General features: G+C 45.2%; 1 protein-coding gene across 5 annotated transcripts; it reads right to left on the reverse strand.

Moving 5' to 3' along the window:
- Window positions 1-1,784: 1,784 nt before the first annotated feature.
- Window positions 1,785-18,615, reverse strand: LOC124306721 (band 7 protein AGAP004871-like). Of its 5 annotated transcripts, none has more exons than XR_006908666.1 (7): window positions 18,333-18,612; window positions 16,807-17,016; window positions 15,357-15,537; window positions 15,122-15,283; window positions 14,687-14,852; window positions 12,978-13,193; window positions 1,785-1,822 (listed from the first exon to the last, which is right to left on the reverse strand). XR_006908666.1 is itself a non-coding variant. In XM_046767660.1 (6 exons), the coding sequence occupies exons 1-6, from the start codon at window positions 18,391-18,393 to the stop codon at window positions 13,053-13,055; spliced, it is 921 nt and encodes a 306-aa protein (XP_046623616.1). In that variant the 5' UTR covers window positions 18,394-18,612; the 3' UTR covers window positions 12,695-13,052. The 5 variants fall into 5 exon arrangements, 3 of the variants coding, with proteins under 3 accessions (XP_046623618.1, XP_046623616.1, XP_046623617.1); XR_006908665.1 differs by lacking the exon at window positions 1,785-1,822 and adding an exon at window positions 12,695-12,904; XM_046767660.1 differs by lacking the exon at window positions 1,785-1,822 and having other exon boundaries at window positions 12,695-13,193.
- Between the last annotated feature and the right edge of the window lie 1,799 nt (window positions 18,616-20,414).

A 20,414-nucleotide genomic window follows, 5' to 3' on the forward strand; every position in this document is an offset into this window, starting at 1 on the left:
ACTCCGACAGTCAAGCTTACAGGCGAATGATCCATTGATGCTGCCGAATCGAAACGTCCACATCTGATCGTAATTCAGTGGCCTCTTTCATCAAAGTATCGACGTGTTCTCATGTCAACCGCGTATAATGCAAATGCGTCGTATGCCATCCGGATAATAACTCACCCTTTGCCTGCATGAATTACGTGATGAAAGACACGTTTTGTATCAGTCGTCGATAAAACGTGCCCAACGTGTTTCCGTATCTGATCTTGATGGGGAGATACGACTCGTGCTCTGGCCTCGTCGCGATTTTTAAATCTCTTCAGACGACGAGAGTGCCGTCAAGACGGTAAATTCGGGGTAGACATTTTTGATTCGATCACGAGGCTTCAGCGTACGAACGAAAACGCTATCTAGACGTTTTTAGTGCAGTTCGAGCAGGAGGGCAAGATTAACCATAATGTTGTCACATTTGTATGGTACGGGGGTGTTTATCGGTGCCGGAAAACCCTTTCCACGCACGCATCTGGTCCTAGGCAACAGCTGCAGCTGCAGGGTTAAGCGAAGAGATACGCAGCCAGATTCTGCTGTTCTCATAGGCGATAAATTCCGCCCCCGTAAGTACGGGACATATTTGTTGACGTAAGTGCACGTAAGACCCGTTTGATATTCGTGGAAAAATTACCTGAGGAATTGTTGATTATATGCTGTTCCGCGTTCGAAATTTTATTGTATCAGCAAAATATCGTTTACGTACTTGGCGGTTTCCGTACACAAAAATCTGACTTACGATGCTTCGGCCTGCTGCACACGATATAAGGAAAGGAGGGCGCGACGGGGGCGCGAAGATGGAGCCTACCAACGAAATCTCGGGATTCTCTGATCCGCGAGAGAGTTCCAACGATAAGCTGAACATGCAATCTCGCACCACGAACCTTCTGGCGTGGTAGGACGGAAAAGCGAATGGACAGAGGAACCGCCGGGCGGGAGGGGGGCGGTATTCTCTCGCCCAGAAAGACGATAAAATATCGCCCGCTTTGCCATTCTTCTTGGCTTTTTACTATACGAAAGGTCTGACGTGATTGGAACCATTTCTCAGTGTAACTGTCTGTCGCCGCTGCCGTTGCTGTTGCTGTTGCTGTTGCTTCTGCCGCTCACGCCAGTCCACCTTCGGCCCTTTGCCTCGGTCTCTCTTACTCCCCTTTTCTATCTTTGTCACTTTCTCCCTCTTTCTTTGACAAAAATGAATACCCCCACTCGCGTGGAAGAGAATACGTCAACGCGTCTGTCAACGAGTAAACGGCATCTTGAATTCCGTCCCCGGAATATTCAATCTGTCGCGTCACGTTCGAGGGAAAACTGAGTTTAGGTTGGTTTCACCGACGGGAGAGGGTGATCCGTTTTCTTTCCCTGCTTTTCAACCTCGGTTTCGGATTTGCCTCCAGCCGCTTTGAACTTCTCTTGGTTTATTCCGAAGCCGCGTCGGTGTGGAGTACGATGGTATAAAATCCACGATTCCTCGATTCTTCGCCAAGATATTTTTACTTTCGATCAATTTTCCCGAGACGGGGCGTGTCTCTTTAAGGCGTATACGATAATTTGACGCTTCGCGCTTAATTTATTCCTATCACATGCCGAATCGAATGAACGGCTGGCTGTCTTCTGTCTAGCTAAGCAGAAAATATGCGCTCGATCAGCATTCGCGACGTAACTGTTAACCGCAAGTCCCACTGCAATCTCGGATCCTGTCCAAAAGCGACAAAACGCTCGTTCCCATCTGATCCTCGCCGAGCGGGAGATCCCGGAAAGATGGATGGCGCAGCCCCGTCGAGATATCACCCTGGAGAACAGATGGTTTTTATTAGACTTGGTCAACGAATTCAGGATGTTTAGGTTATTCATGCACTTTCGTATTTCCTGCCTCTTGGGTTTGGGTCCAAGTTCAAACTGCGCAGATCGTCGTCTCGATTACACTCGAGTACTTACCCTCGTTATATACAGCTGCTGATCCGCGTTTAAACACCGGATATTTGACAGAGAACAATACTCAGCATTACCGCCTCCGCTTTACTGGAAAATATACGACTCAAAGAGGGTTGTACTAATGGGCATTCGAAATCCGAGAGGCACCGGTAAAATACGATTTTCACCGAGTACGTACCGCGTTGTCATACGACGGATGTCACAGCCATCGACAAGTTTATCAAGCTCGAGAGTATATTGGGATTAAACGGATTTCATCTGATTAGTGAAAAGTGGTACGGTTGTTTTCGGAACGAGAAGTTAAAGGCGTGGAAGTAGCTTGGTGATCGACTGCCGAGATAAAGATCCTTAATGAGGGAAATTTCTCAGGTTTCCCCTTCGATCTTGCAAGTTCGGTAGGTGACACGGTGACTTGTCGGAAAACAATTAACATAATGTTCGCACAATTAACGGCAAGTCCTTCCCCCACACTTTGCCGGATATTATCTTTTTTTGGAATGAACTCAACGAAAGCCGGAGTCCTGAAACTTTCCTTGATATCTTCGGAAAAAAGAAGTTTTCTTTAGTTATTAGTTCCCCTCCCGCTTCATTTAACTTCACTTCCTGCGCAGAAATCAGCCGCTAAGTCTGCAGGCGCAGAACTCATAGCCTCTTTTCGCCAAACCGATTTGGCGAACCATTGGAAACCGCGATGTAGGGTATATTCAGGTCGGAGCTGAGCATAGCAGCCGGTGCAGTTCCTTGTTTGATTCATCGCCTGCAGTTGAGAAAAGCGCACGTTCGCGCTTTATTGGATGGCAGGTGGTGTCATGGAGTCGAAGTATATCAGAGATCGTCTATATGGCGAACTGGAGATTAACTTTGTAAAATCCCTCTTCCGGTAACGAAGTTTCGCTTACCTTTAAGGAACTGTTGTGAAAATGTGGTATCACGTAAGTACATGAAACTTCGTATCCCGACGGGAAAATAGATCTTTCCAAAAACTATACTAGCCCATGTTTATCGGCGTTAAAGTCTCGTCATAGCCGTTTTGTTTAATCGCGCAATTTTATCCTGGCAATAATTAACGCTCTGAAATTTTATTTCCATAGAAAGTTCGAATAAACCGTTGATTATTCTTAATTTCGAATGAAGGTACACACGCGGTTCTATTTAAACGACACACGCATTCAATCGTCCGTATTCACCGTTAGATTACAACCACGTTCTGTAGATCCAGCCGATAAAAGTAGAATTATGCATGTTAACTCAATTTTTTCTTCTACTGTTGCAAAACTTAATTTTTGCTTTCTAACTTTCTTTAAAATCACATCTTCAAATTTTCCCTACAATTGTTCCAGACGAACTGGTTGATAATGTATTAACATTATTTTCAACTAAATAAAGTATAGTTTTATTAGGTGAACCACGCTAATATGTTATATATCGCTTTATACATAATTACATACCCGTTAGATTTTATGAAACAGCAATAAACCGCTTTCGTTGATTGAATTCAATATTCGATAAATCAAACTGAAACGAATCCAATCCATCATATGCGCGGAAAAACGGCTTCAAGCTAGTGATACTTCGAGATTTGATACAACATGCCTTTTTTAGAAGGGAATTTTGTGAATATTACCGAGACACCATCAATTTAACAAAACAAAACCCGTAGAATCGTGAAAGTCCCCCGCGTTAATCCTGAACAGAGCACAAAAATAAAGACAGATGATTGAAAAACGCCGAAGGCCTCCTATTTTTATAAACGTTTAAAAACAAATCCGTATTTGCTCTTTCGTACTCCCATATCTGCGGTATTTGGTTAGCTTCCGATATCGGCGGATGATTTTTCCAGCGGAGAATGTTGAGTTTTATCTCATGGTTACTCGCGACGCAATTACGCCCCAACGGTCAGTGCTCTAGGTCAGTGGTGAGCCTGAGGTGGTCATTAGTGAATTCTCGTTACGGTCGAACCGTCGATTCCGACCTTTTGGAGCTTCTGGGGGCAGCAGAGGGTAGCCGACACTAATGGCGGTTGGATGGCACCTCCGGTCTAGCCTAAGATGTTTATCCCCCATAATCGGTGGAGATTTAATATTAATGATAGCTTACGGTCGGCGTTATCGTAGCCCCACGAATTTCAATGCCCCGTGGCAAACGAACCGGAATCAAAAAAAAAAATCTAAAAAACTTAGCGGGGAACGAATCCCAGCGAATCAACCTCGCCCTCACCGCCCTCAATGCTCATTCGATTCAAAATACACGGTGAAGATCCAGAAAAGGAATCTTCTGAGAGCAAACCAACACTAAGAGGTGACAGCGGTACCAGATACGCCAATGTAACCTGAAGAAGCTTCTAATTGATAAGCGTAACCCGGACTTGAAGTGTGCTTGCACGTTGTTCTCAACTACCGTGTTTCGCTTTATCAGAGAACTTTAATCAGAGAAACTTCTAGTTTCAGGCTCGCTTCAAAGCTCAAAGACCACGAGACCTGGCTGAAAGACATGCGATGTACCAAAGACGGCTGGAGACTATGGAAAAAGCGTTCGTGGGATGTGACCGCCGATGCAAGCTTCTCACGTTTTGATCCTGATGATGAAAACTGCGGTCGACCTTACGATCGAACGATTGTCTTGTTACATTGACCTAGTTACGAAGGGTCCTCTTCCTTGGACTCCCTCCTATCATTTCCGGTCTTTCATTCTCGTCTCGAGACGAGCTATCCTCGCGTGACACGTCTCCCCCCCCCCCCCACCTCGGGTTCATGGAAACTCGGTTGCTTTATCGCGAGGCTTTCAGGTGGCTTCCCAGCCAACTGGTCCGTGTGCGCGAGGCATATTCGGAGGACTAAACGGCGGAAAGACAGCATTTCCCTGGGTCTACCAGGAAACACCTGTTGGCATCGTCCACTGGGCTTACCGCTATCAGTTACTCACGCCTTATATCGTTCGCGATTTGTCTATTCAAGTCAGACTCGGCTTCACGCGTCGTTAGGATTCGGAACCCTGCAGTGTGAATCTCGGGATTTGAGACCCCGCACGATTTCCCTCGAAAATCATCTTACCTCCCCTTCGAACCGGCAGACTCTCATTCCGGGAATCTGAGCCCGATAAATAAGCCGCATTAACGGTAAACGTTCCCGTGAGCTTTGTCGCGACGCGAGCGAGGAGGGTTCATTTTTTTCAACCCCCACGAGTCGCGTACGTTTCATTCAGGTTATGTGTGAGATGTGCTCTGAACGCTCCTTAAATTCACGCCAACCTGCTTTTCTCTGTTATACATATTCGTCGGGATGTCTCTCAGGAATTATCAACTCCGTGTAATACCCTGCGGCAGAGGGTCTTCCAGTCTCCGCTGCGCGGTAGAAAGCTTCTTGTTAAGGCTTAACGATCCGACGAACATTAAACGTACCCTCGTAGAATCGTTTCACGCGAGGCCTGGAAGACGTGGAATAGATTACGTATCACTTCACGTTACATCGCGCAAAGGCAGTTAGTTGTTCAGAATCAATTCTTGATTCGATTCTAATGTGATTAGGTATCATCAGTTCGCCGAATAGATAATTAAACGCCGCAGAATTTCAAATTAGAACGAGTTTCCCGTCTGTCAGATAGATGATACAACGTATCTGGAAAATAAATTGACTTTGAACCCTCGAACACGATAGATGGAAGAAGAGGAGGGGAGTGGGAGAGAAATATGAGGTAAATTGAATTTAACACGACTAATTGGATCCACGGGATTTTGAAAACGAAGATACAAAAGTAAAAATATATTCGTAAGTACCTCGTTTTGCCGTTTGATAGTACCTAATCAATTTCTTTACAAACTTGTTAACGGTATTGATATGTCACCATTTCGCAACTATAGATGGTTGCACGATATAATTACTAGATGGATTCAAAATTTCACGGCGAAATAAACAGAAGCTGTATAGGCAGTGATGCGTGATTATTTCCATTTGTTCTGTCGATTCTGATTCGAAGGGAGGTATAAAGTTCGTTTGCAAAATGATACGCATCCCTCCAATGACTAAGTGAATTTAGTTTAATTGTATAATTTATGAAAATATTAATCATCGCTGAATGGTGTACATACATTTTGAAGTTTATGAAAATAATTTTTACGGTAATGCCCTTGAAAGCAGCTAATATATGACGAAATGAACCGATATTTGATCAGTGCGCGACTTGAATCAATTTTATCAATCGAAAAAGGCAGTGGCTGATCTACAAGTCAGGGACACGCGAAAATCTGCGCCCTTATTATTCACTTGTGATGTTATCTCTCCATGAATTATTACCACAGCTCGGACACACAGTCCCTAAGAAAATATAGGCTTGAAAATCTGTGTGCGAAGGGAATCACGCACATGTGTGAATGCATGTAAGCGTGTGCACGGAAGTACGACGACCTATTTCTACCAGTCGTAACTCATATTTACGAGCCGTGGGAGTTACGCCAACTTTAAGAGGCTGCATAATGAAACCCTGAAACCCGAATTCCCCTTATTCACGAAGTTTCGAATCCAGGAATACTGCATCAAAGGTTTCACTAATACCTTCCTAATATCAGTCAATTAGCAAAGAGTGCGCCATTGACGGATTCTCTTATTCACTGGAATTACTTCCGAAAATGCGCTTCAAGAGGCATTGAATGTCCACTCTATTATTAAGTATCACTCGGCTATACGTATCGAGGCTGATCGTGAATCAAGTTTTTTTCACCGATCTCCAGGAGCCACTCAACGTCAATGGAGCGTTAGGCGCATACCGTGCTTGGATGGCTGGCATGATGCGGGTCTGTAAATCATGGATGGAAAAATGGTATCTCAACGTGTAACGTAATTACATGCGTATCGCTTTGCATTAAAATAGAACGTTGTTTCTTTCTCTGATTTTGTATCACGAAAAAAAAAATTCGTTCAGCTTCCGAATTTTAGTGTTAGTACAGTCATAAACGAAATATTATATTCAACAGCTAGAATTTTATAAGTTTCACTGACAGGTTCGTTACATTAAAACTCCACCTGGCTATGCTTGCAAGACCTTTACTGTTGCAGCGAAAACTGTTGCATTGTCAGTTGAAATTCTTGTTGTGACTGTACGAGCACTAAAATTTGTTGGTCCAACGAATTACTTTTTGAGTAGGCATATATGAATTCCCGTATAATTAAGGCTCTCTCAATTATTAAGCCCAGAATTCGAGGTGGTGTCATTTTTTTCCTCTCATATTACCAGTTACCGGCTACGTCAGACAGGCGTGAAATTTGTCTCTTAAACAACAAAAGGAAGGAAGAGGAAACAGGATACGTATGTAGATTCGCGATTCTACAGCGGCGATATTAAACTGTATAAATACAAGACACCTTTTTTCGCTGATGGTGGTAGAAGCGAATCTTACTTTACCAGACTTTCATTTGCGGACTTGGGAATGAAATTTTATTCCACTACCCGAAAGCTCTGTACAGGCGACGGAAAATACTCTTCCGCAGCGTTTGAATGCCGGCTTAAACTCGGTTGCTCCGAGTGAGTGGTTGTTGGACGACGTAATTTTTTCTTTTTTATTCTTCTTTTCTTTCTCGTATTTTTCATTCTGTTTTTCAACTCATTTTTCCGTGTTTCTGTTTATTTATTTATTTTTTTTTGTTTTGCTTTTGTTCCAATTTTTTTTTCTCACTCCTTTCTTCGGCTCCCGCAAGCGGAACTTTCCCCGGCTCGTGCATACGTTTCAAATATTTATTCCCACGAGGCATTCATTTCTCGTATGAGGCGCGAAGCGCCGTTGAACGAATACCTACACAAGATTCCGAGGTCTCCGCCCGCCTCGCGTTCTTATTCTCCCCGTCATCTCACCCTGTTTTCCACCCCACTTTTCCCTCTCGACTATGTGATACACGTACAGTAATAGTACACGTCCGTATTGCTGCTACACAGCTCCATTCCGTTATCCAACGGTGTAAGTTGACTGTCCGACCGTACTCCAGATGCTACTCTTCGCGTTGAAAATTTAAAACAATGATAGTTTCGCGTAGCTCGCGCATGTTTGGTCGATTCTATGAATTTAAATCGAAGAAAGTTCAGCCCTGAGTCAGAAGCGCGCCCGAGTTACACTCTCGTTGCGCTGAAACGCTACCCCGGAAACCGTCTATATGTATAATATAGTTCCGGCAAACGGTTCGCGGCTGAAATATTCGCGACCATCGATCTTGCGGCAATGTGCGTAAATTTATGGGATTATAAATTCTCCCTAAAAATATAGCGCTGAATTCAACCGAATACTAAAAATTTTACACAGCTCCTAAGTAATACAAACGATTTTGCGAAGCTACAACGGTTCCGCGTTTGAATGAATTTTTACTCTACGCCGTCGCGCGGCATTTGTCAAGTAGCCTGAGGCTGTGCCGGGTGAATAAAAGTAATGTGATAACGGTAATTAACCAGTTGAAATGAACCGAAAACGCCATCGCGAGGCTCTTTGTCCGCGAAAACAAACAATACACGACGTTTCAACGATCCTGAATACCTCTACTTGTGGCTTGAGAACCGAGGGGGAGAACGAGAGCAACTGTGCGCCGTATTCATTGCTTGACCCGTTTGTTCTGCAATGAATATCCCCACCCCCGAGTCGAGGGGGCGGTGGGACCGTCGAGGGTAGGAGTGCTCTTTAATATATGATAATGCCAGCTTTTTACATAACGCGGCCGTTAATTCTCCCGAATAAGATCAGAATTATACTTCCTTCTCCCCTCTGACGCTGCTTTCTTCAAATTCTTTACCCCGTGGCGCCCAAGGCGCCTGTAAAACGCGGTTGAAGCTGTTCGAGAAGGTTTCCCGGGACCTTCGACCCTCCGGTTCTCTGTCTCGACCCTCGATTCCGTCTTCTATTTACAGTCCCGCTAAAGCGCGCTCTTATTTCACCAACAAAAATTACTCTTTGCAAAATTGCGATTCCCCATGGCGTGAGAGCTGGCTGAATTAAAACCGAATTCAGATTACGAGACGTTCGATCTGCGCCTCGCGCGAGCTGCAGAAGACAGCTTGGAAAGGCCGAACCTGAAAAGTAGGTTACGGGATCCCAAGGGGCTGGAACTACTTTCACCCCAAGCCCTTTGTCCCTCCGAAAAATTGCTGGCGTATTTTCTCCCGCTCCAAATAAAGTAATATACCGTTGACTATGTCACCAAGATCAAACGGATCCAAGGAAAGGTAGAAAGGGTAGAAATAAGAAGATAGGAGAAGAAGAGGATCTCAGCCAAGTCCGAAGAAGCGTTCGTTGGATCGTCAACTTTCGAGTATTTTCCATCAGCTCCACGCGGAGTGCATTTTCCTTACACATAATGCACTATTTCCAGCTGTGCGGACCTCTGTTGCGATTCAGTGAAGAATCGTTCGCCGTATCTACCATACCTGGTTCCTTTAACATTTTCAAAGCGAAACTTATCGCATCGCTGAGGAACTTGAAAAACTCGCTAGATATTCAGTCGCATGGAAATCGAGGCGTGTACAGCTGTTCCTTATTGTCGTCGAACGATAAAAATCAAGCGCCATTTGTCGGTGGGGGGATATTAAACCCATGCTGTAATCCGTAAATTTCCGATCGTGATGAGCCTCGAGCACCTATTCGCAGCACCAACAATGGGCATCAGCTCAAGTGTCAATATTTGTGACTGGCGCTACATCGTATTGGCTCAGCAAAGTGCGAACTGAGCTGTTTAATCTTTGTACAATGGGGTGAGTAGCGGGGGCGTGAAAAAGAAGGGAACCGGGTATATTTCCACCATCGGAATTACCAGATGCCTAATATTCGTGAGAGAAAAGAGGCAATGAAATCGACCGGTCATCGATCAATCCCACAGTGAAATATAGATCATGTTTGTCCCGCCTTACCCGCGATTGATGATTCCGTTGATATTTAGTTACATCGGGCAAATAGAGGTAGAGGTTACATACGCGTTGAAGGGTCGTTGAACTTTGAACCCCGGTGCTCAGTGAAATTTGTTTTTGGTTTTAGTCGTACCTACTATTCTCTATATTCAAACAAGGCTGCAGAGCGTCGAGGGTACGATGGTTTGATTATTACGCCAATTTGTGAACGGGAAATCGAATTGAAAAAATATCGTGGATAACGGGCATGTATTTACACTCGCAGTGCAACCATCACACCTGCAACTACCATTCTGTGAATACAAAATGAAAGTATTACAGTTGAGGTACAAAAGCCGTAACAATTTATTGACCGTACTCTCGCAGCGTTGGAAATGTATTTATGTTTCATCCAGCGAGATGGGTTTATCGAAAAAATATTTCACGGCGTTCCCTTTTATGGTAAACAGTTGCGGGCTTTCTGCAGCAATGTGGGATTTCCGTTGACCAGTCCGCGCCGTTTCGAGGAGGCAGACCTAGCCGTCCAATTCAGCTGTGAATCGAGTCGAGAGAACTCGAAAAGCATCATATTCAACAGGGGCATTAAAGCAATTCCCTTAAAAGTGGTCCCTGCACAGCCCCCAGAAATTGAAGCGATGGAAATCCCTGGTCTTGACGTAGGTTCGAGTAAAAAAAAAATTCAACCATCCACAGCGGGGGAAATTGGCCGAAGAAAATATTTAACGATAAATTGATGCAAGGATAACGATAAAGGTTTGCATTCTTTTTTTCCATCTTTTTCTCCTTTACTTACCCTCTCACGCACACAAGTCAAATCGAGCAAATACATTTCTACGGATCGATGATTTCTTCATCTTCGTCTTCCTTTTGTTTTGTTCTTTCTTTCTTGTACAAGAAATACGCGTCGCCATTCTCGTCGATTTATTGACAATTTTTCGCATACATTTATTTCGCATAAATTCGGGGAAAACGAGGCGCCTCGATTCACTCGAGGGGATATAAATCAAATTGATTCATGTCTAAATCAGGATGTTTATTGCCCACGAAACGGTGGGATCGATGTTTACGCGGCCAAGACGGGTTCGGTGAAAGACATCGCGCAGTCTTCGAAGTTCTGGTGAATACCGATCAGCAACGTTCTACACCGGATGCTAGCTATGCCGCACGATCCGGCTAGAGCTGACGGTTGTGTGTATTTCACGTGGTTTCGTCAAAGCATTCTGGACACGTGTATTATAGGCTCGAGGTGAGCTGATGCCGGCATTCGGCGAACGAGGGATGCGGGCGACGCGCCATTGACATCTTTGACGCGACAGGTTTGATTGAATTCCCTGTTTATTTCCCATTCCGGAGGCCTCGCTCGCTATTTGCTGCAGGGGAATTGAATAGAATCGAATTCGCGAGCCAGCAGCTGGTACAGAAATGAAGAATTGTGAGCGTTTATTGTTTCAATGCTTTTTTCCCTCCACGATTCGCCCGCCGTCGAAACGCAAACGTGATATTTGAAACAGATGGAACGAAAGCGTGGCTTTTTTGCGAACTCCCTCCCCTTCGATAGCAAATTATACTTTCAAGAAATGGTAAGACAAGGCTCGACAACTACAGCACGTGTTCCAACGAATCAGGACAATAATTTTAGTACGCTCTTCAATTTTCATAGTTGATATTCGTAGCGTGAAAAACCATTCCAAATTTTGAAATAATGAAGCTCGATATAAATCCCTTCAAAATTTCACAACTTACCCGATCGACGCTGGGTTTCGCAGGCCACAGTTGTATGTACAGCTGTCGCTCGTTCAGCAAGAGAATTGGTATTTCATCCAAGTCCTCCTGGATAACGGGACAAGGTTTAGCGCTGAACTCGCAACTATTCCGCTCACCGAAAGTTAGTGGACCAAAACCCTCCCGGGGATGCAGAAGGCTTAATTAATAACTAGATAATAGAGTTGGGACCGCTAAGGTCATTTCAGTTGGTTGCACTAACACCTGAGAACAACGGTTCGAGCACAGTCGGAGGCTGGCTGGTGGTAGAAAGTTGAAATTTTGCGCTACACATTTGGCCGATCCCGAAAAACGATGCAGTAAATTTACACGTAGAGTGAGCTTTTTAGGCGCTATTTCACGATTAATACTTTTGAAAAACTGAGATTTTTCGATTTCAACCGATCACTTCGTCTGTATACATAAATCTAGATAATACATCGGTTGCCTGTGGAAAAATCCATTCTGTATCATCGTTGCGAAATGCCAAGTGAAATTGCCATTCCGTTTTAATTGTACCACGTCTGGATTTTCAGTGTTGAGAATCATTTCGGAGATTGGATTCTAGCCCAAGGTGAATTGTAAATTTCTAATGAAAAATCCCCGCACAGTTGGTGATTTTTTCCACGAGCCATTATTCGCGTTCCATGATGTGCTACACGATATAATTGATTGTTCGTAAATTGATGCGGCAATGTTCATTATTCACTGGTGATGATATCCGGGAAAAATCTAACCAACCAGAAAGCCGTTAATTGACATTCAGTGATATATGATTCGTGGCAAGCAACGGCTCAGGATCGAGTTTTACGCTTTTTCAGCTGCACTCGGAGCAGCCTGGTTCAATACAGTAGCGATTCCAATTATAGTTGGAATATAAGGTCATTGTTCGTTCATTTTTGTTTCACCTTTCGATACGCTGCGGACGTCTGTCGCGGCCAATGCGGGCTTGAATAATTAATACACCCTGCACTTGCTATTGCAATGGTAATTACAGCCTGTTCGACCCTTTCTGAATTGCATCACATCGTCGTAAATATTAAACGACGATACTTGATCGATACTGTTACAGTTACTAACTTGACATTTCTATTTTCATGTAAACTGTATATTTACCAAAATTGAATGAAACGTGTCTCGAGTAGAATACGAACATGATGCAGATGATAGAAGCTCGTGGGTTTATTCGTGTATAAATTTTGAAGTACTAAGAAATACTTTACTTTATCAAGTCACGCGACGTTCCTTCCGTTCCTCTGAATTCGAATCGTTCTTTATTCCGTACAGTTTGTTTGCAGAGTAAACGCTGCAAACGTTGTTGAAATTGAACTCATTGTCAATGATAGGAGTTCGAGTGATAGTGACACAAGAATAATAACCTCTGTTCACTGGCAAGAAGTACCAGCTGTCCGGGATCCGTATTAAACAGCCTTGAGTATAAGCTGAAGTGAATCCTAGGAGGTATGTGGAAGCGGCTGGCGGAATTGGTGCTGTCCAAGTGATAGAAAAGGTGCGAGAAGGTCAACGGGCAGGGGGAATATAATCGTGGAATTCTTCTCCGCAGAAATGCTGTTCAGGGTTTGCAGGTAACGCAGCTGTCCAAACAGAATAAGAGAATTTATTTATTTTCGAATGAACGCATTAGCCAAGATTTATTTGGGCGTTCCCGATCCTCCCGCACCCACAACTATACACCTCATTCTCCCCCGGCGTAACTTATAGTAGGATATTAAATGTGAATAGCGTTAGAAATACCGGACCAACCAACAATGGGGTCGGCGATGCGTCAAAGCTTACGCTCGAGAATGTTTTATCCAGACAGAGGTTGCAGAATTATGACCGTTTCCCATACCTCTGGCACACGTAGCTACATTGTACTCGTTCGAGATCCGCGCGTTACTTCCGGAGGAGCGAGTGACTCGGCACGGTCTGGAGGCGTAGGTGTAATAGTTTCCTCCAGAGATAGGTACGACACGAGGAACGGGTAAGCCGACGTAGGTCTCAGTGCGTTAATTTTCAGAATAGCGAAGGGATTAATAATTCAAGGGAGCAATTCGGCTTTCAACGTTTCATTGCCATTATTATCCCGACTCGGTTCGAATTAAGAAGCGTCTAACAAGGCGGGAGACTGGGTTTTAGACCCTTTGTAACTAAATTGAATCCTCGACGTTTAAGACGGTTTTCTCTACATCGAGGTAAAAATTGATTGAATTATACCTGCAGCTCAACGCTTCAGTCTCAGTACCGTTTGTCGCTCGCGTGCAGAACCAGGCATACCGATAACTTCGTCCCGAGAGAGTAGTAAAGCGACGCTACAAACCTGGTTATTAAAGGCAAGATGCTGCTGACACTGGAATTGAACGTTACTTGCAACGATAGAAGCTTGACACTTTAGTCGTCAGCAAGGAGTCTCTGGTACTCCGCACTCAGACCTACGTAGCGATGGAACTGTACGTGTACCTATGTTACTGGAAAACCTTTCCTCCGGAAAATGGAAGAACTGAACTGCCGTTTCTGTCTCGAGTCGCGCGACTTCTCGAGCGACGCGCATCGGAAAGTCGAAAATTCCGTTAACGCGATGTATCGGTGAATCTTGAGCACGAGCAACGGTCTTGTTATTTTAAGGAAATGAATTCGTTATACTGTTAAGCGTTATACGGTCGAAAAGATCGATCTCCGAGTCGGGACAGAGATTGCCGCTTATCACCTGTCACCGTCAGTGGATTCGCGAGACTGAGAGTAAAATGGAACCGTGTCATATGTACACCCAAGGGGGATGAAATGGCGCGTCAATCGAATCGGTCGACCGAGCGTAACGTTATTGTGACAAAATACCTCGTCAGTAGAGAATTGACAAAACGAACTTCGATTCTTGCGCACGATTGGACCGTTCTCGATTCAAATGACACGATCCCGCGAGATGGCAAAGAGATAGAGCGAGGGTGGATAAAAATGAAAAAACAAACCGAAATATAGAAAATAAGACGAAAGCGCTCCGGCCTTTTTCACATACTCGACACGCTACTTTCGCACGACGGTGCTGCAGGAGTAAACCAGCGGCATAACGCTAGATATTTAATCCACTCACCTGAAGAGCTGCCGGGCTTTCGGATATGACGTCACTCGCTTCTTTGAGAGCACGAGATGCGCGCATCTCACCCTCAGCGGCGATTACTTTGGCCCGGGCTTCTCTCGCAGCCTCGGCTTCCGCTGCCATAGCTCGCTGCAGTTGAACCGGCAGCCGGACGTCCTTTCTGCATCAACCGATCGGCGAGGTGAGAGTAATCGAGGAATATTTGCGACGGAGGCTCGCGGAGAAAGGGGTGACGGCGGAATTAGGGCAGAAAAAGAGGCCGTCCTTGGGGGAGGAGAAAATGGGACGACAGTTGCAGGAGGGAGCGAGCCAAGATTTATAGAATCGTCCAAGGAGCTGCAGTTCTGGGACGCGTACCTAATTACGAGTAAAGGGAGGAAGGACGCGGGAGGCTGAGCGCGAAGCGAAAGGTGTGCATAACATATTTACATCTCGACGCGTTCCACCTTAACGCCCCAAGGGTCGGTCGCCTCGTCGAGCGAGCTCTGCATCGTGTGCGATATGGTTTCTCGCTCCGAGAGTATTTCCGCCAGACTACGTGTGCCGAGGACGGTGCGCAGGGTGCTGGATGCCAGAAGCCGGGTGGAATGACTGCGGAAAGGAAATTGAGTAAGAGACTCGAAATTCCTCGGTCATGTATTTACGGGTGATCGGAAGGACTCACCTGTAGTTCGCTATCTTTACCACCGCGTTGAGGGGCTCCTTGATTCGGTAATAGACGACCGCGTCGACGCTGACTGTGACAGAGTCCTTGGTGAGGATCTCCTGCGGCGGTACGTCGAAGGATACGGTCCTCATATCGACGAGGACGCAGTTGTCCACGCAAGGCATGACGAAAAAGGTCCCTGGTGGAAAAGCAATAAGGTCTTTGCCGTGCTTTGACCCGTACACATATATCACACTGCACGGCCTTGAGGTGCAGATTCGTCGCGAATTTATAGACGCCCGTGCCTACGTGTATACCCATCCATCTACCCTTCTATCCATCCATTCGTCTACCTATCTACATACTTCGTCGAACTTCCTCCGAGTCTCTCGTCCGCTCAAATGCCCTCCGTCGCTTTGCGTCAAAGCCTCCAGCTTCGAGTTTACGTGCCCAGAGAAGCTTCAGCTTGCCTAAGTACCGCCGACCGTTTTCCCATCTCCATTTTCGTAATTCCTAATCCGCAATGGCTAGTAGCAATATTACGTGGCCACCGCTACTACTCGCCGCAACCGCTGCGCCGCGTGGTCTGACCACTGACCGAACCGAGGACCGTTGCTACTGATCGTTCAACAACCGCTGCCTGCACTTCTGTCGCCGATACGTCGTTTAAACGAAACCTTCGAGACTCTGAGATTGCATCTGTCGCAGCTGCTTTCAGTCAAGAACTGAATTCGGATCGAATCTACTACTCGTGCTCGGTGTCATGAACCGTAAAATGAATATTCAATCGGTACAAATTGATACAAGGCGATTAATCGGCAGATGTTTTTCGATTCGATTCACGATTAATATTCGTCAGTTATGGAAAGCCTAAAATAAGCATATCACTCGTCATGATTCTTATGCCATACATCGTTATAGGGTTACGGTAAATGAATCATAAAACAGTTACGCAAGTATGTGAATTTTTCCGTCTTTACAAATAATCTTTCCCTCCGTTACGACGGCAGAAATCATCGCCTGAGTAGCGATAAAATCAGCTGAGAGACTGAAATCTGTTGTGTAAATTATGATTCATTTCTCTTTTATTTATTTTTTGTACGTGAGAGAATAACACACGCGGTATATTTTTTATTTCAGAGTCTTCCGAGAAGAGGATGAATAACAAAGAAAAAGAACGCGTTTTAGACATTTGTTCGACAGAAAGTTTTCTCTTCGATCTAACAGTACGACGTACGACGTATTATACAAATAAGAATTCGGGATCGTTTATGTTATACGTTTAAGGTTCCTTATCGCTTCAAGATTTGTAAGTTACGATGTCAGATTTGAATTTCGGTGAAAATTTTTGTTTACCTTCCTAATTATTGCCGTTAAAATATTAAAGTACTCGTACTATTTTCAATGTCAAACAAACCGTTGAGCATTTTATACTCGTGAGTGTGAATCGATTATATAGTTTTCGTACCTGGACCATAAGCACCACCTTTGAGACGGCCCATCCTGAACACAACGGCGCGTTCGTATTCCTGTACGACTTTGAACGTAAAGCAGAGGGAAAAGGGGAGCGTCACCAACATCAGTATAAACGAACCGATAGTTGCCAGAAGCTCTATGAACCTGGCCATGGCGCCAATCTTACGTCTGTTAACGGACAGGCGAGCGCTCGTTGATTCTTCTGCGAGTTGAAAATGTAAACAGGAGTTAAAAGTGGGGAACAAGTAGCTGATTTTAAATACGTGACTGACGTTGCGGATGAATCGCGAATCAACGGTTGACTATAAGAATCACGATTTATGCCTTTCGCAGTGAAGGAAGTTTGACAGACGGATATGTATAATACATAATATCTGTACGAATTTTTTGACGGGATTTTTTTAATCACGTTTAAATATTATTCAATAAACCGCGAGGAATTGAAAAATCTTCCATTACTCGTGCCTTTCCTCTGCTCTTAGATATACATACATCAGGTTATTTATACCAAATAAAAATACTTCTGTGATTACATTACGCTTTAGCGGCGTTTCCGAGTTACGCGGAGTTTATGTTAACTGGAGTACAAGAAGAAAAAAGAGCGAGGAAGGAAGAGAGAGAGAGAAAGAGAGAGAGAGAGAGAGATGGGAAAGAGACGAGCAAAGGACTAGAGACCGCCTCGACGAAGGGTGTCAAGGAAACATTTTCGGTTTGTATAGCTTCTCTCAGCCGCTGCCCCGAGGCCGCCAAACCTTACCAAGTATTAATGGGGTTGCGAAGCTAAGCTTTGAAGAGTAAACACAAGATATTGCGATACTCAATCGCTCCGGGATCACCCGGCGATCGATTTTCGAACCGAACCCGCGCGCCTATCTTTCCTCTCTCAAAGACTGAAGAAGAACCGTCGGATAAGCCGCTGCGAGCGCGTTCAAGATACCGGATCGTGGAAATTATTAGGATGGATCGTTTATCTGTAAATGGCTTAACGTACCAGGGGGTCAAGATCAAAGTCGGGCAGTCCGTAATTTTTAAGAATCACAAATTGAACCGTTACACGAGTTCGGTATACCGTACGCAAGGTCCAATCTCCGTTAATTAGCATTTGGTCTATACGGCCTCGTTAGGATCAGTCTTTCTAATCAGCTTACGGTATCAAAGGACGTTCTTTGGCGTTACCGCCACGGCATTGATTAAGACTAGGGTTTCTCTGATCAGCGATATCTCTTTTCCGCCCGACGAGCAGCGTGCCGAGGTCAGGCCTTTTTCGGAAGAACGAGAAAGGAAGGAAAAAGGAAACCGGTGAAAACGAACCGAACGAAGTTAGACCTGACTCGATTATCCGAACCCGTTTCGGATCCGTGACATGCAGAGAGAACGCGAAACCTCCAGACCGCGGCACGTTTCACATTAACGGAGCAACAATTTTTCAGCGAAACATGCAGCATATATTTCCGCCACTCCACCTTTATCTCTATGTATATTCCACCGACATACTCCGGACGAATTAGGCGAACTCACTAAACTCGACGAAGCATTCGATTCCACCGCTGTCCGTCTTCGCGCAGCCGTAATGGACCATAACACGTGCTACAAGAACGATGTTTCTTCTTCCACTTCCATCCAAGATCTCAACGACTCGTTTCGACTTCCGGTTTTCCGTCCAAAACGCGGTTCCAACGGAAATGCCCCGAGGCGCGGTTCTATCGGCCTGGCATCGGCACCGCGGTCTTCTTTCGTCCCGCACCGTTAACTGGTACCAAAACACCACTGCCAAAGCTGTAACCAAGACTGGCGGTCGCTCGAGGTTCGCGGTGCCTCCTGGACCAGGCAGACTCGCCTCGCGCCGCCCGTCTTTCCGCGGTTTACTTAGAGCGTGAGTAATTGCTCCCCGGATTCTGCACGAGGAACAGACGCGTCTTGTCTGCGTTTGAATAGAAATTTATAATCGCGGTAGGCGCTGGAACGACGTTTACGATGCATCAGTCTCGACAAGGTATCCGAAGGCGTAAACCGAATTTTTATCGGTTATTTTTAGCCATCGAACGAAGAGTGAGAAAGCAACGAAAGAGGAGATAATGTTTACAGCGTAAGTTGAATCTTTCTTCATTCAAAGCTCAATCAAGTGTCAGACTCTATAATCATATATTCCTGATTCGGATTACACTGTGATAACTTTTGCAAATCGTATTTAAATTGAGCTCCCAGCAACGAATATCGCGTGTGAGAATTGAGACGTTTTGCTACACGTAGCAGGACTGCGAAGCCGACGGATATCCAAATGACACAAAAGTGCATCAGCTAGCACGAGAGATCCTGAAAATCTATCCATCTCTGAATTGTTATTATAGGTCCCTGATCCGCAGCCATTAATCCGGAATCCTTAGCTTTTAATTTGATTGAATAACGGTGTACGTTCTGACTCGCAAAGTGCTAAATTCTGTTACCACGTCTACCAAGCGAGTCCCTCATTACTGTTCCTCAAAGAACGGACGAGCATTTCGTAATTTTGGTAATTAACTGTCTGTGCCTGTAGCTGAATTTAAATCGGCAAACTGTAAAAGCGAAGAATTAGATAGAAATGTTCGCTTTCGTTTTACTTGCAAAAAATTCAGTAATAATCTAAAAAAAAATAATTATTATCTAAATCGAGCACATACATCTGTACGGGTATAATAAACAGCTGAAAATGTAAATTACCAAACTCGATATAACCTGTAAAAACAGGCCGAGCTGCGGTAAAACCAGCCGCCCAACTTTTGCGCGTTGAGCGTTGTAGAAGTGAGTTGAAAGGTTAACAACTCTGTGCCGCAGGGAAATCCGCACCGCGGCAATTGCACGTAGACGGGCACCACCGGTGCGAAAAGTGTGAAAAACGCGAGAGAGAGAGAGAGAGAGAGAGAGAGGTAGAGTTGGCTATCAAAGCATCGATACCAATAATTCAATTCGAAGGAAAGTGGGGCTCTGGGATATAGGAAAGGTTTAGGGGCGCGTTTATATTTCGCGGGAATCTTCGGTCGGACGCTAAATACCTTGGAGATGAGGGTAAAGGGTTGGCACGTCTAGCTGGAGAGCAACGACGTACGTGCGCGAGGGCGCCGTAAAGGCGGATCAGGCACGAGGTGCACAGAGGGTGCGACGGATCACACACACAGACGCGCAAATAATCCGCACACCCTTACGCCGAGGAGCTGAAACAACTACGCGAGGAAAGAGTAGTTGCTCCTGATCCTTGGGGAGTGCTTGAACCACGATCACGTTGTTAGACCTCCCGCCTAGCTGCCAGCCTCTCTTCCTCTCCTCACCTCTCTCCTCTCTTCTCTTCTTGCCTCCGCATCCGACTAACGCGGCAGCTCTCTCTCTCTCTCTCTCTCTCTCTCTCTCTCTCTCTCTCTCTCTCTCTCTCTCTCTCTCTCTCTCTCTCTCTCTCTCTCTCTCGCCCGGCCCACTCTATAATTCTATCATAGCTCAGATACGTGTTCCACGACCCCTGCAGCCGAGAATCTTATCCGTCGACGATACAGGCAAAGGGCTTTATTCCACCCCCCCTCAAAACCTCGGCGGTACATTGTTATAAGCGTAATCAGATGCGGTCCGTTCCAC

This window comes from Neodiprion virginianus, chromosome 6 (assembly GCF_021901495.1).
Source record: "Neodiprion virginianus isolate iyNeoVirg1 chromosome 6, iyNeoVirg1.1, whole genome shotgun sequence".
Taxonomy (NCBI): domain Eukaryota; kingdom Metazoa; phylum Arthropoda; class Insecta; order Hymenoptera; family Diprionidae; genus Neodiprion; species Neodiprion virginianus.